The sequence below is a fragment of the Mesocricetus auratus genome, unplaced genomic scaffold (assembly GCF_017639785.1).
Source record: "Mesocricetus auratus isolate SY011 unplaced genomic scaffold, BCM_Maur_2.0 Super-Scaffold_100022, whole genome shotgun sequence".
Classification (NCBI taxonomy): domain Eukaryota; kingdom Metazoa; phylum Chordata; class Mammalia; order Rodentia; family Cricetidae; genus Mesocricetus; species Mesocricetus auratus.
In genome coordinates this window covers 19,765,186-19,778,077 of record NW_024429203.1, presented here as the reverse complement: position 1 = coordinate 19,778,077, position 12,892 = coordinate 19,765,186, and the positions used below count along the sequence as shown (strand labels likewise).

At 49.8% G+C, this 12,892-nt stretch overlaps 1 protein-coding gene across 1 annotated transcript in view; it reads left to right on the top strand.

The window, feature by feature from the left end:
• Positions 1-4,247: 4,247 nt before the first annotated feature.
• The window catches only part of Ubash3b (ubiquitin associated and SH3 domain containing B), a 144,035-nt gene continuing 135,390 nt past the window's right edge, over positions 4,248-12,892 (top strand). The window contains exon 1 of the mRNA XM_005069401.4: positions 4,248-4,700. Coding sequence (XP_005069458.2) covers positions 4,648-4,700 — 53 coding nt within the window. The 5' untranslated portion in view covers positions 4,248-4,647. The remainder of the gene's footprint in view (positions 4,701-12,892) is intronic.

The following is a 12,892-nucleotide window of genomic DNA, read 5'->3' as shown; positions in this document are numbered from 1 at the left end:
TGAAAGAGGAAGCCAGGATGTCACGCTCTATCCACCCAGTTTCCAATTGGGTAATACTACTTCTACCCTCAAAGAGCTCCTGGGTTCCAATGTCCTGGGCTGACAGCCTAAGGGAAGCCCCCCCCCCCCCATTTGACAGGTGATGAGACTGAGCCTAGAGAGTGGCAGCACATGACTTTTTGTGCCTGAAAAACCCTCTTGCAGTTCAGGAGCTGAAGCCATTCCCAGGGGGTCAAAAAAGGCTTTCATTCACCAAGACCACTCTCAGCCCTCGGAACTGGAAGTAGTCTTCGGACTTTCCCTCCTGTTCTGATGCAACTGCTGACCTTTTCTCCTGGATCAAGAGAAGGAGAGGGAAAAGGCAGAACAGGCTTCTCAAAGGACACGTGCAGGCTGCTATGCTGCCCGTAATCCTAGCTGGGAAGGCAGAGGCAGGAGGTTCCAAGCCTGGCGACAGAGTGGGAAACTGTTTCAGAAGGAGGGAGGGGGAAGGGTAGGAAAAGGAGAAGGAAGTGGAAGAGAGAAGGAAGTGGAAGTGAGAAAGAAGAGGAGGAGGAGGAGCAGGAGGAGGAATAAGAGGATGAGAAGGAAGAGAGGAGGAGAAAGTGGGCATCTCTATGACCCACTGTGCAAGGGCTCCTAGACCAAAATAGTGTCTGGGGCCAGTGATATGGAGTAAAATGGTGTTCACATAAACAAAAGAGCTTCGTGGGCTGGGTGGATTCTGACATGACGGGGCACAGGGACATGACAATTTGCTTTCCCTCGGAGGGAACAGCAGCTTAATGTTGATGTGTCAGCTCCATCGTTGTGCAAGCCCTCGTCCGCCTCCTTCTTCCCCGCAGCTATAAGATGCACTGTCAGATGAACACTCATTCTTCTTCCTCCTTTGTAATATAACAATATGGATGTTTATAAAGTGTCTCCTCGCCTTTCAAAGCCAATACAATTAAAACACAATGCATCTTAATTGCCAGCCCCCAGTCCTGTGCAGAGCAAATGGCAGCCGTTCCGATTAAAACAAGCATGGGCACTGAGCTGAGGAAGGGTAGGAGCCAGGCTGGGACTTCTGCAGAAACTGCCCCAGACATAACAGAAAACAATTTGCATCAAAGGTGCCTGGTTTTCCATAGTGCCCTCTGCAGGTTCTTTACAACTCTTTTTATACCAATCATTCCCCACGTCCCATAGTTTTCCAGAGGCAGGGGAAAGGCAACTAAATTATCTTTGCAGAGAAACAGAGTGCCAGCAAACCATGCCAAGAGGCCCAGAAGACAATCACACTGTGGGTGGCACAGGTCTATAATCCTGCACTTGGGAGGCGGCTAAGGCAGGAAGATCTTGAGTTTGAGGTTAACCTGGACTACATAGGAAGACTGCCACAAACAATAAACAGACTAACAAATAAAAACACAATCAGAATCAGCTATCTTAAAGTTTCACATCCTTTGTCATTATAACAGTACATGGTTGTTGGCTTAATATGAAAAGTTTATTTTTATCAAATATGTTCATTTTATTTTAAATGTGATTTGCCCCACATGGATGTCTGTGTACCACACATGTGCTAGGTGTCCATGAATGTCAGAAGAGGACATCAGACTCCCTAGAACTGGAGTTACAGATGGTTGTCAACTACCATGTAGGTGCTGGAAACTGAACCTGTATCCTCTGCAATAGCAACAAATGTTCTTTTAATCAATGAGCATCTGTTCAGCCCCCCAAAGTTGGAATTTCTTAAGCAAATACTTTGGCCTAGTGTAATGGCTCAACAGACAGAGCCCCTGATGGCCTGAGTTCAGTCCCTGGGATCCGCACAATAAAGCGAGAGAAATGAGTCCTACAAATTGTCTTCTGACTTCCACACCCACACTGTTGTGTTCGATTAAAAAACTCGCGTGCGAGCTCACACACACACACACACACACACACATGCTGATGGGGGAAGTCCTTCTGTGTATATGTTAATAAAGCACTGTTGGCCAATAGGGAAGCAAGATAGGTGGGACTAGGAGTTGAGGAGGATTATGGGAAACAGAGGCACAGAAGTCACAATGTAGGACGCGGGAGAAGAGTTCCGGACCTTTCTCCGGTAAGAGATCACGTGGAAGCACTCAGATTAGCAGTTATGGTTTAATAATTAAGTCAGAGCTAGCCGATAAGAAATCAAAGCAAACAGCCAACAGCTTCATAATTAATATAGTGTCTCATGTGTTATTTGGGTGCTGAGACAGCAGCAGGACCCAAGTGGCTGGTGGGAAGACTACACGTTACACACACACACACACACACACACACACACACACACACACACACACTCAGAAATAAATATAAATAAAATAAAAATGTAAAAGGGAAAATATCGTAATATAGTTTTAAGATCTTGCACAGAGCACTTAGCAAAAAGACAGTACACACTCAATACATGGGTGCCAGTTTCTCAAGAGAGAGCCACCTCATAGTCTGGTCAAAGAGTGGTGTGCGCCACGTATGTAAGACACTAAGGACAGCACCAGTGTCTAGTAAAGGCTCCTTCAGTCAGAGATGCTGTTCCGGCAGGGCTTTGAGTGCAGAGTGCTGCCTCAGGCGGTATTTTCTCCTGACTGAAACCCAGACCATCTGGCTCAAGCCCAGATACTTTAAAAAGACGTAGAATGCCTACTGTCCAGTTGACTTTACTGAGCACATCCCAAGGAGGCTAGTCTAAAGATCATGCTTTTCCCAGCTCCCTCCAACCTCTGCCTCAGTCAAGCATTCTGTCTGCTGGGAAGAAGAAACAGCCCCATGTAGGAAGTGTGAACTGTCCCTGGTCTCTTTCATAACACCAGGCAGAAACATGCAAATTGTTACCCATGCTTCCCCCATCCCATCTCTCCACTTCCAAATGCCACTGGTACCTCAAATAAGAAAAACAGAACAAAGCAAAACAAAAACAGTGAAGGGTGGAAGGTCAGGGAATTAAATGATAATCTCCCCCTCCCCGCCTTAGAAAGCTACATTGAGAGTGCTGGTCACCATCTGTTCCCTATACCATAAGCAGGCAAGCAGAGAGAGCTGAAGTGTTTAGATAACCTGGTGTGTGTGTGTGTGTGTGTGTGTGTGTGTGTGTGTGTGTGTGTGTGTGTGTGTGTGTGGTATTAGGTGACTGCTTCTATATAGATGGGACTACAAGGCTGTTGGGGACAAAAGTAACTTGTTCAGGGCACCACAGTAAGTCAAACTCATCTCTTCACTTGTGAGCTCTTTCGATCTCCTCTGCCCCTCTGAGCTGAGTGTTCTCACCAATAAAACCAGGCTATACGGGCAGGCACCCTCCAGGGCACTGTAAAAGGCCCACGAGTTACCTCAGCCATATGCTTAACACAATCATTGGCACACAGATGGGTCCAATAAATGTCAGGTATTATTATTACCCCCAGAGGAGATGTGTGCCTCTTCTCTTACACCAAACGGAACTCTGTTCCTGACTGAGGGCAACAGCTTTGTCTCCGGGTGACCGAGTGTTAATTTCCTCAGCGGAGTTCATGATGTGAGACAAGGGGCATTAGCAGTAATGCCTTATCTGCTTTGAGGAGAGATGTTTGGTCCAGCTGTGGCGTGCGGGGGTTCACTTGTGGCTCCTGGGCTGAACCCTCCTATTGGCAGGCCAGCTCACTCCACTAGGAAGTGCTCTAATTAGTGTCCTTCCTCCTGTTCTCTCTACCTCCAATCCCTTGGCTTCTCTGCTCGTCCTCCCCTTTTTCTTTCCCTTTCTCTTCTCCCTTCCTCTGTGGCTGGCCTCTGCCTTCTCTGGGGTCCCACCACTTCCAAGAGCCACTGGCCCTTTTCCAGAGGTCTCTCTTCAGTCACCGCAGGCTGTGGGGGACTCGGCCTACAGAGATGTAAACAACTTTGTAACTGTTGCAGGATCTATCTCAAGTGACACCTTTTCCCTGGGCCTCAAGGCTTAGCCTTCTGGTCCTCTCATCCATCAGTGCAGTAGGTTTCCATGACTGACTTCGCCAATGATCAAATGAAACGTGAAATGGGCTATTCCGAAGCTTCGAGGCCCAGATGAGTCGATATGCAAGTCAGGGGCAGAGCTGGGGCTCTGTGAATCCAAGCACACTGGCCTAGTTCGGTTGCTGGGGGATGTTCTGTCTAGAAGCAATCCCTACTACAGCTGGAAACCAGCCAGCAGAGCTTTCGGCCCGCGCGGCCGCTTTAAGAAAGGGGCGGGGCCCGGCACAGGCGAGGCAGGGCCTGCCCACAAGGCTGCTTTTCCTTTTTGATCCATTCAAAAATTACTCATTGCAAATTCCCGGACAGCTCAGGGAAGAGAAGCCGGGGGGCGGAGGACACAGAAGGCTGCAGCGGCGCAGTGTTGGGACTCCCAGACACAGCGGGCTGAGGTCAGTCCCACAGAAGCCGCCGGCCCGCGCCGAGCTCCGGCGGCCTCTCCAGGAAGCGTCAGTCTCCGCCCGAGGAGCTGGGAGCACCGCCCCCGCCGTCCTCCCGGACCCCCAGCTCCGACGCGCCGGCGATGGGCGGCCGCTGAGCGGGCACTCGGCACCGTGACCCTAGCCCTCGGCATGGCCGCGCGCGAGGAGCTGTATAGCAAAGTCACCCCGCGCAGGGACCGCCTGCAGCGCCCGGGCACCATCAAGCATGGGTCGGCGCTGGACGTGCTTCTGTCCATGGGCTTCCCCCCGCGCCCGTGCGTAAGTAACCCGCTCGGTCCCCGCGACCCTCGGCTTCGCTCCGGCTCGCCGTCCTGGCGCTACCCGAGACCTTCTTGAGGGGATACGATGGGCGCGCTGGCGGCAGGAGTGTTGGGCTAAGGGCTTGCATGGGAATGTTGGGCTACTAGGGCAGCTGGTTCGAATCCCAGGCTCCGCGGGTGGCCCTGGGCGGTTCGCGCGCGCGCTCTCCGGAGGTCTCTTTTGCTAAGCCCGAGGAAAGGCGGGTCCCTTGGAGGACTCGGATCCCCTCTCCACCCAGAGTGCCGAGTCAGTTTCGGATAACAGGGTGTGTGTGGGGGGGGGGGTCTTCTGGTGGCTAGGGAAAGGCGAGGAGCACCGGGGCAGGGTGACCGGCACCCCCGCTGCAGCGGCTTCCAGCTCCGGATGTCGCTCTTGAGCTCAGGCTCCCTCCGGAGTGGGAGGAGCGGGAGCGTGGGTGTCGCTGCGTGTTCATTGATAGAGAGGATGGAATGGGAAGGAGAAGCGATTCCTCCAGGGGACCAGGGTTCTCGTCAGTGGTGACGGCAGTTCAGAAAGCTGTGGGTGCTGGAAAGTGGGGGGGTGCTGCCTCCTCCTTCCTTCCCGGGGGTGGGCTGGGGAAGGGCAGAGAGCGCAGGTGGCTGTCGCTGCAGCCTTCAGGAGAGAGCAGGGCCAGCATCGGGCAGCAACAGCAGGAGACCTCTGGAGCTGGTGCACTCCAGAGCAAGGGGTTGGAACCTCGCCTGACAGAAAGCCGGGGCCGACTGGCCAGGAAGGGGGGGGGACTTCTCTGTTTAATTCCTGACTTGCTGGTTTCCTTGGTGGGGACACTAAGTCCAGGATGGTGACAGGTGCTGCTTTCCTACTCTTTCATTTGCATCACCTCAACTGGAGTTGGACGAACTTGATCAGTAAGTTCGTTCTCTCCTATGCTTTCATTCAGGCGATAACTCTAGGGGTCTTTCCTGGGAGCCGTGGTTCTTCACTAACTTGTGGGCAGTCTAAATAAAGCAGACTCCTGAACGTATGCGTCCCACCCAGCCCGCTAGGACAGACTGGAGTGCTGTTTGGCCCAGTCGGTGAAAGGTCACAAAGTGAACCAAGATTTCTGCTTCCTGCTGACTTCGGAATAACAGAGAGAAGATGTGAAGGGTTCTATAGGGGTTGCTAGGTGAGAGTCCTTTACAGAAGGCTCTGAAGATGGATGGCATTCTGTAGGGCCTCGTGAGAGCCCGGGCAGTGTCCAAATGTGCTGTAGAACTTGCATAGTTCCAGACAGCTGTCATTTCTGAAGTGAGACCAGCCTCACAGACCCATATTGCTTAATTAAAGGAGAAGTGTTTCACTGGACTCTTTAGATTCTCATATCTGATAATCATTGGACTTTAAGGGAACAATCTATTTCCTGTAATGGACCTCGGAGGATGGCCTGATTTTGTTTTGCTTAATTCCCGGGGTCGCACAATAGCTAGATTACTGACTATTGTTGATGGTTGGAAATATTTTATTTTCATTACACATTTAGCCTCGTAGCAGCTTAATGTAGACATGCCCCGTGCCTATGTTGTAACCATGGAAGCCAGGGCTAAATATTATACAGCATACATAGGGTCACGGTAGTTGGGAGGGCGGGAGCAGAGATTCAAACCGAGGCTTTGTGTCTGCACTGCAAGACACCCCAGGAAGAGCCTTGGGATTCCATGTGGATGAGACGCTCAGCAGTTCCGTGCGTACAGTAGGCAGGCTCTAAGTGGTAGCGCTGTGTTTGTTTCTCCTGGCTGCTGGAGCAAGTGGCTACAGGTGGAATGGCTTAAGTCAACAGAAACGTATCCTCTGCATAGTCCAGAGGACAGGTGTTCCAACTTGGTATCCTTGGGATAAAACTGTTAGCTAGGTTGTGCTCCCCCTGGAGGCTTTAGGGGAGAATCCATCCCTTTCATCCGCTTTCTACTGGGCTGGTGGGCATTGTTTGGTTGTGACTTTATCATTCCAAACAGTCTGTACCTTTGTCTTGTCTTTGCCCCAGATTTACTTCTGGGTGTCTCTTATGATACATGTAATATGTGTGTGTGTGTGCGCGTGCGTGCGTGTGTGTGTGTGTGTGTGTGTGTGTGTGTGTGTGTGTGTGTGTGTGTGTGTGTCACATGGCCATGTAGAGGCTCATTCCCCCATTCATTCCTGTGTGGAGGTCAGAGGTTGACCTTGAGTGTCTTCCAATATTGCTCTCCACCTTATATTTTGAACAGGTTCTCTCAGTGATCTCGAGCTTGTTGTTTTGACTGGACTAGCTGGCCCAGGAGCCCCCACAATCCACCTGTCTGCACCCCACCCAGTGCTGAGATCACGGATGCTTGTTAGTGCACGCAGTCTTTCCAAGGCTCTCAGGTGCCTGTGCGGTGAACACTTTACCCAGCGAGCCATGTCCCCAGCCCTGGTATACCATGGTTAACTGTTACTTACGTGAAGCTGTGCGTACATGGAGTCCCTCCCATACACGTTCACACTGTGTATACACTGTGTATTGTTGAAATTGGGCTGAATGTTTCCTCAAATATGTAACATTCCCTCCTTTCTTTGCTTCCTTCCTACCTTCCTTCCTTCAATATTTTTTTTGTGAGACAAGGTCTTTTCTGTGTAGTCTAAGCTCGCATCAAATTCCTCAGCCTCCTGCCTTACTATCCCAAATGTGTGTGTGTTACCAGCCTTATCTTTTTTTAATGATACAAACTTTCATTTTTTTCTTACTTTAAAAAAAATCTAAAAAACTTTTAAATATAGGACTGGAGCAATGGCTGTGGGGGGGGAGGTTTAAGAACACTTGTTCATGCAAAGGAACCAGGTTCAATTCCCAGGACCCACAGGGCAGCTCAGAGCTGCCTATAATTCCAGTTATGACCCTCTTCTGACTGCCGCAGGCACCAGGCACACAAGTGGCACACAGACGTACATGCAGGTAAAAACACTTGCATGCATAAAACAAACACATTTAAAAATGTAATTGCATTTATTTATGTGTGTGCGCCCCACCCACATGCATGTGGAGGTCACAGGATGGCTTCTGGGAGTCTAGCTCTCTCCTTCCACCACGTGGGTCTCCAGGATCAAACTCAGGACCTCAAGCTTGGTGACAAGCTCTTGGTATATCGTTTCCAGCTCCATCCCTGTCCTTAGGAAGTGGCGGGAGTCTGTTCTCTCTCTCTCTTTTTTTTTATGGCTTAGTAGTGTTCCATGAATGCATACGACTGCCCTGTGGTCTTGAGTAACCCAGAATAATTGCCCATGTCAAAGTCGTTCCTGAGCTTCAGTACATCATTCTTGTAAAGTCTTTTCGTTGTCAGGTAAAGTAGTGTTTAGGGATTAAGACATAGGTATCAGCCTGTGGATGGTGGCGTGTGCCTTTAATCCCAGCACTTGGGAGGCAGAGGCAGGTGGATATCTGTGAGTTTGAGGCCAGCCTGGTCTATGGAGGAGTTCTGGGACAACCAGGGCTGTTATACAGAGAAACCCTGTCTCAAAAAAACAAAACAAAAAACAAAAAACAAAGAGAGAGAGAGAGAAATGGGTATCTCTTGGAGAGTCATTCTGTAGCCTACCACAAGTATTGTGGTGTTTCTAGTATTGCCTCTCTTTACCAAAGAGAGGAAACATAAGGTCTGAGGGAGGGAGGTTGGGTTTATTGCTCTTAGCTAAATTTTTCCTAAAGACAAGTGGTGGTGTTGGAGTCACCGGATCAGATTCGATGCCCTGGGCAGGCTTTATTTTGTCTTGCCATTTTTGTTTTCACAGTGTCTCTTACACACCAGACTGGAACTCACTATCCTGATCCTCCTGCTTCTGCCTCCAAAGTGCTGGGATAATAGGCATGTGCCACATACAGGGCCCCAAAGGAGGTTTGAATCTGCTCTCTGTCCGTCCTAAAAAGTGTCTGGGGTTCTCCTTAGTTGGTTCACTCCAGTCAATAAGAGATAGTTATTTCAGACTGCAGGCTTTTAACTTCTCATGGAGAACTGAGGCAGAAGACTGGCAAGATTTGCCTGAACATTGGAGGATGGAATGAGCAGTGTCATCCCTGGGGTCCCAGAAGAGCCTTGGTGCAGCATATGTGAGGAGACCCAGTTACCCTTCTAGAGAGTAGCTGAAGCTGGGTTACTAACAAGACTCCCTAACTGGGTCTGTTGTCCTGGGACAGGGACTGGACTCTGGATGGCTACAGAGATATGACACATCAGTAGGTCCAGGTCTGATTCTGATTTGTTCTGTGTCATGCTGTGTTCCTGAAGCTGACTTAGCCCCTCTCTCCCCAGCTTCCAGGGCCTTGAGGAAGCCTTCTCAGGGGAGTGCTCTCAATGATGGAAGGCTTGTTAAGAGCTTGTTAGACCTGAAAGGGGTACACTGTCAGGCTGGGCCACCCAGGGTGACTTCAGGGGGGAGGGGTGGGGGGAGGCGTATGTTCTCTCTGGCTACTCTCAGGGGCTTTGTCACCCCACATGACCTTCAGTTTAGCCCAAACACTGCTGTGGAGGGACTGTGTTCCGCTTGGTGGTGATGTTGGGGAGTGGGGCAAAGCCGGAGCGAGTGAGGTTGGGATGAGTAGGGACTCTGGAAGGAAACTTTCAGGCGCGGTATTTAGCTCATCCCTTCCTTGTTCTGCTCATTAGCTCTGTGCTGGCCCAAACATCCTAAAAATAGAAGCCTAGCTTCCTCCAGGCTGGCGAGGTTGGTCTGAAGGAAAAGGAAGAGTGATCGCTGGGCAAAGGCCTGAGGCCGATGAGTGGAGGGTCTGAGTGGCCCCGGGGAGAGTGAAAGTGGCCTCGAGCTCCGGGCGCCCACCTTCAGCCAAGGGTATTGCTGTCTGCATGTTGCCCCTCCTGTGACAAAGGATACAGATGGTCTCAGCTTGTCTCTAGGGGCCAGCTGTGTGCCTTGGAGCAAGTCACTGAGTCACTGCATCTGAGGACTCTGCCTATACAACCCTGTCCTGTCCTTTTTTTAAAATTTCACTTATTTGTTTTAATTTTGAGACTCAGACTGACTGTGTAGCTAAGGTTGGCCTTGAACTCTTAGTCCAGCTTTCCCCACTTCCTGAGTACTGGGATCACAAGTAGTTACTACTACAGTTGCCTTATTTCTATTTTTTAAAGGTTGCCTGTGGCTAGAACATTCCTTTGTTTAGAAAAAAAATAATGGTTTCTATATATTTCCTAATGGTTGAAAGAGAGAGAGAGAGAGATCATAAGATCATAAGCTCACTGGTAAAGCACTTGCCTAGCCTTCACAAACTGTGGGTTCAGACCCCAGCACTCCTAGACAAACAAATAACAAAACATGATAGTCTCAGAAGGGTCCTGGCAGGAGTGCACTATCCCAGCGTTTACCTGACACTTGAATCATCTACATTTCCATTGAGTCTCCTTTTCCCAGCATTGTGATCAGCAGCATTGCCTTCCCTGGTTACATGGGCCGGTGGAGTAATGGAAAGGACTTGGAAACAGCAGAGCCAGACTTTCATTATTTTGGCAATATTGCATTAGACTGGAAGGAGACAGGTGGGGGATGTTGGTGATCTGCAGGTGAAGGATAGCTGGGTAGGATGGGCTTGTTTCTCTCAGCTGAGAGTATTTGAGCTATGTCTAGTTAAAGAGCAAGACCATGGCAGAAGGCTGGAGTAAGCGCCTGGGACTTGGCTTCAGGCAGCAAGCTGAGTTAGCTACACCTCACTGCTCAAAGATAAAGGCTGCCTAAAGTGGCTCCAGGAGCAGTGGAGAGCCAACCAGCAGGGCCATGCATTAAAGTATCTAGTTTCTCTGGCTCTCTCTGGTTTACCTGTTGGTTGACACTGGATCCCCTGAAAGCACTTGGCCAACCACACATCTCCGACATGAAGCCAACTCTGACCTGGGGCCAGGAGCTACTTCCCTGAGCATCTTGGATAGAAAAATAGAATCATGGTCCACTTGCTGCTAAAGGGCTCTTACAGGTGTCAGGGCAAGGACGTCTCTACCTACTGTAACTATGGCTGCGCTCTTATACTTGTATATTATGGTGCAGTTTAAAAAATGTTCTCACATGCATTAAATACCAACTGCAAGGTCAGTGATATAGCCTTGGTTTGAAGATGAGGAAACCGGAGGCCTCCAGGACCTGTCTATGATTACATGGTCAGTTTGGGGAGGGGGAAGTCATTATTGTTTATGAACCTCAGGCTAAAATCTGAAGTCCAGTGAATGTTCTGTGTACACAGAGACTGCAATTTAAAAAGATGTTGGCAGACCATCTTTTTAGTCTACTGAGGAGTGGTAAACTATTAAAGATGGATGCTCTTGGGCAAATAATATAAAACAGCATATCAAATGCCTTCTTCAAATTTTCTTGTGCTGGGTCAGCAAGATGGATCAGTAGGTAAGGGTGCCTGCTGCCAAGCCTGACAACCTGAGTTCAATCCTGGCACGCAGAGGGTAGAAGGAGAAAACAACTCCAGAAGCTTTCTTCTGCCAGTGCAAAAGTTTTCTTGTGTCCTTTTGCAGTAGCCTCCTCTTGAGTTCATTCCCCCGAGTCCTATGCAACCTTTCCCATTGACTTTTTGATGTAGTTGGCATTTTCTAGACTTACATGTAAGTGGTCTGGAACAGTGCATACAGTTGTACTCAGTTTCTTTTCTTGAGTTTTGATTGTGTGTGTGGGTGAGAGAGAGACACAGAGAGAGTTAGTTAAGGTTTTCTGAGATAGGGCCTCATGTACGCTGACCTCAAATGTGGTGTGTAGCTGAGGCTGGTTTTGAACGTTAGTTCTTTATTCTTCCACCTTGCAAATGTAGTGATTATGGGCGTGTGCCACCACGCTCCACTTGATCACGATATTTTTTGTTCAACATCCTATGTTGTGTATCAGTAGTTAGTTTCTTTTGATTGATCTTGAGGCGTGTGAATGGGCTGCTGGCCTAATTATAACCCCGGAATACAGCTTTTATGAAAATTCCCCGTCATGCCCTCATTTCTAATTACACGTTAGGCTTTTAGACCACATTGTCGATGACACAGCAACCACTTTTAAGTCTCAGAAATTGAAGATTTGGTGAGGAAACAGGCCTAGAAGTCTAAGTGCTGTGGAAATGGACCAGCACCCTGCCTCACTGTTGTGTGGTGTGCTTGTGTCAACTCCAGCTGCCTCTGGCCAAAGCTACAGGCTTTGCTTTGTCTCCCATTACAGTCACTTTGGCTAAGGACAGTGGCTCTATGGGAGCCTCTGCCATCCCAGCAGTCTGTATGCGTGCGTGCGTGCGTGCGTGCGTGCGTGCGTGTGTGTGTGTGTGTGTGTGTGTGTAGGGGGCTTTCCCTCTATATGGGTATTATTATCTGTCTCTACATACCCAGCAGGCATTGCACATAGTGATCTTTCCCCTCTGTGCTAGCATCTGAGAACTGGAGAGACCCTGTTTTTAATTGTCTCCTTTCTCCTGCCTTGGTGTGCAGCAAAAAGTCATGCCTGGGTTTGAGTCCTAGGCCAGCTGATGAACTTGGGGTAAGTTTCTGAACACACCAAGTCTCAGTTTTCCTGTCTGTACTACCCTGTCCCCCTCCCCAACACACACACACACACACACACACACACACACACACACACACACATTGACATCTAAGACCACTCACCCCGTTTTCCTGTCTCAGCCTTCTGGGTAGCTGGGGCTATAGGTATGTGCCACCAAGCCCAGATCTGCTGATAAAATTCTGACAGTAATGAAGGACAGTTGTGCCTGTGAGATGTGCCAATCTTCGAACAGTGGGACAGTGCCTGGCATTCCCGCAGCCCTCGGTCACTAGACAGTTCTTCATGGTGCTTGTGCTGCCTGGATGCCTGGCTACCCTGTGCCTTTATGTCTCCTTGCCCCTCTTTGAGCTGCCATACACGGTAGTAGATGGGCAGAGGCCAATGGTGCTCTCAGTGTTGCATTCTGCTCCCTCGTGCCTGGCTCCCTGCAGAGGGTCCGAGCGGTGCCAGGCCAAGTAGCAGCAGAGGCAGAGCAGAGAGCCAGCACCGCCCAAGCAGCTGGCTGTGATTGATGCCCAGGCTCAGGGATCTGATGGGGTACCATATGGCTGTCTACTGATTACTCTCAAATGGAATCAGACTTGAGGTCTGGAGAGTGGAGAGTGGGGAGGCAGGCAGGCAGGCGGGCAGGGAGAGAGGGACTCAAG